General features: G+C 32.4%; 1 protein-coding gene across 1 annotated transcript in view; it reads left to right on the forward strand.

Annotated features, from left to right (window-relative positions):
* The window catches only part of LOC107614744, a 3369-nt gene continuing 2840 nt past the window's right edge, over window positions 2098-2626 (forward strand). Inside the window, exon 1 of the mRNA XM_021112145.1 lies at window positions 2098-2304. Coding sequence (XP_020967804.1) covers window positions 2119-2304 — 186 coding nt within the window. The 5' untranslated portion in view covers window positions 2098-2118. The remainder of the gene's footprint in view (window positions 2305-2626) is intronic.

The raw sequence follows: 2626 nt of genomic DNA on the forward strand, positions 1-2626 counted from the left end.
CCCTAACACTCTAATAAGACGAGAGACTTACTAAGTTGATGCCTTCAAATTAAATTAGATTATATATCTTCTCATTTTATATTTTTTTTTTACTTGGTGAATTACTCTTAACAATAGAACCTCTAATAGGAACACATGTACGTGTTCAAATGTAAAATATCTAAGCTTTCAATATCCAAACAATTTGATTCTCACAAGCATGTGGTTTCTTGAACTTTTCCATACATTTTATGGCCTTGAGAAACTGAAATTAACGAAATTGCGTTATATCTAGAGAAATGCATCTTTTCAGTGGTGCAGCTTAAAGTTTTAAAGGTTGCTTGGTGTTCTAATTTGGAGAATACGTAGATTAATGCTCCGAGTTTGATTACTTTTACTTATCAAGAATCTAAATCTTCTGTGGCATTGGCAAATATGTCTTTCGCTAGTATTAATCTTACTTGTTTCGAATTTAATGTTGTGGTTGGCAATTCAAAAATAATACCCTATTTTATAATTAGCTTTTAGAGAAATATTAGGGGAGTAATCATTTATTAATATAAACTAATATTTTATTTTTTTTGTTATTAGGATTTAAGATTTAAGATTTAGAATTTAGAATTTAGAATTAGTCAAATATTAATAAAAAATAATAAATTTTATTGGTAATATAACTTAATCTATTTTTTATTGTTAAATATAAAAATACTATTTTAAGTTGTGATTAATTCTACTGGGATGAACATGGGTCGAGTGAAACCGGATTTACCTTGACCCGAATCCGACCTTAAATAATGATTGAGTCTATTTTTAATATTCTTAACCGATCCTAGTCCCAGTAAAATCACATTATTTTCGGGCCACACTAAAATCAGGTTTCTACTGGGTGAAGGCTAGGTTTGGTAAAGCTTTTTCAGGAGGTGCACAAGCACGTCATTTTGCGTTTGGTAAATTAAAAAAGCTCAAGTGCTTGTGCGGCTTTTAAAAGTTAGGGGTGCTTTTGAAAGCACCTAGGAGGGAGCTTTTCAAAGATGGCTTATGCTTACAAAATTTTTTTCATTTTCTCGCACATATTTCCCGCTATTATATTGCCATTGAAATCCTCATATATTTCTAACTTCTCATCCTAACCTTCACAAATTCTAACACAATCTTCATATATTTTTTATTTTTGAACCTAATCTTCACAAATTTCAATACAAATACATCTCTATCACATATTAGATATGAACTTCTATCAATTATTACTACTTGCCACCAGATGTACTGAAAGCCAAGTCATTAACTGAATTAGTGTTGTTAGGGAAGATTAGAGCAGACAAATTGATTGTAAATCACAGAATTAGGTTCCCTATGTTGCGGATATTGTCCTTAGTTTATGTTTATTTGGGACATGAACAAGCGCTTGAAGATATCATTTCTGGTTGTCCTATGATTGAGGAATTAATATTGGAGAATTGTGTTGGGTTGGAAAATGTAAAAGTACATGATTTGCCTAAGCTAAAGTCTGCTAAGTTTTCTGGATTTCGTGAAATTCATGTTGATGTGCCGAGTCTAGAGTATCTTCATCTTGGTAATGACGAATTTGAGTTCCCTTGTGATATCAGTATAGACAAGTGCAGAAATTTGAAGGTGTTTCTTTTAGGGGTTGTGAGTTCTGTTTTTGTCTCTAACCAATGGTTGCGTGAACTTTTTGACAAGTTTCCTTTCCTTGAGAGGTTGGAATTAAGTGGTTGTGTTACATCTGAGAGCCTAATGATCTCCAGTTCTCGCCTCAAGGTTTTGTCCTTCAAGGCTTGCGTTGAGTTGAAGGAAGCTAAGATCGATGCGCCGAATTTAGAGTCATGTAGATATTCTGGACAATCCAGCCACATGCCAGCAGCTATATCTTTTGTGAATTGTTCAAATCAGGTGGATTTTGATTTTGTCTTCCCAATAGAATCTCGTATGGATTTGAAAAGGCTTAGGGCATTTTTCCAGAACATAGCACCAAGAAATGTTATGGTATCCTTGTATCTTGGAATCCTGAATGGTTCATCTGTAAGTGTACATTACCAAATTATGTTTTAGTTGCTAAAATAAAACTTTACATGGGAACTTTGATGTCATTTGTGTTGGAATTGTATTTTGGATGAGCAGATGGTGTTCAATGAAGATGTACTACAAAATGTTCAAGTCCCTCTGCCAAGGATCAAAGAATTGAGGTTATCGGTAGCTGAAGAAACTGAAGAGTTGTGTGTGCTTCTTATCAATGATTTGTTTTGGAGCTTCCGTCCTGCTATTATTTCTTTGAACGTGAAAGTCTGCAGCAGAATATTCCTTAAGGTTTGTCATTGATTCATTACCCCTTAACTCCTGATTTGATTGTCCAATGCATGATCAATTTTTTCAGTGGTTTGATTCGTGAAAAAACAAAAATCATTTGAAAGATAATAAAAAGGTTAAAGTAGCCTTCTAAAGATTTACTATGTTGACAAAATTGATAAATTGTTAAATAGTTTTATTTTTGTTACATATAAAACACTGACATGATACTATGTAAGATTATCGTCAATTGTATTTTTTTTTAAATCTAAAGGATTTTTTTGTGAATTTTAGTTGTTAGTTCTGAATCTTTTAGTTTCGGTCGTTTCGAAATGTTTGATAA

Source organism: Arachis ipaensis, chromosome B09 (assembly GCF_000816755.2).
Source record: "Arachis ipaensis cultivar K30076 chromosome B09, Araip1.1, whole genome shotgun sequence".
Taxonomy (NCBI): Eukaryota; Viridiplantae; Streptophyta; class Magnoliopsida; order Fabales; family Fabaceae; genus Arachis; species Arachis ipaensis.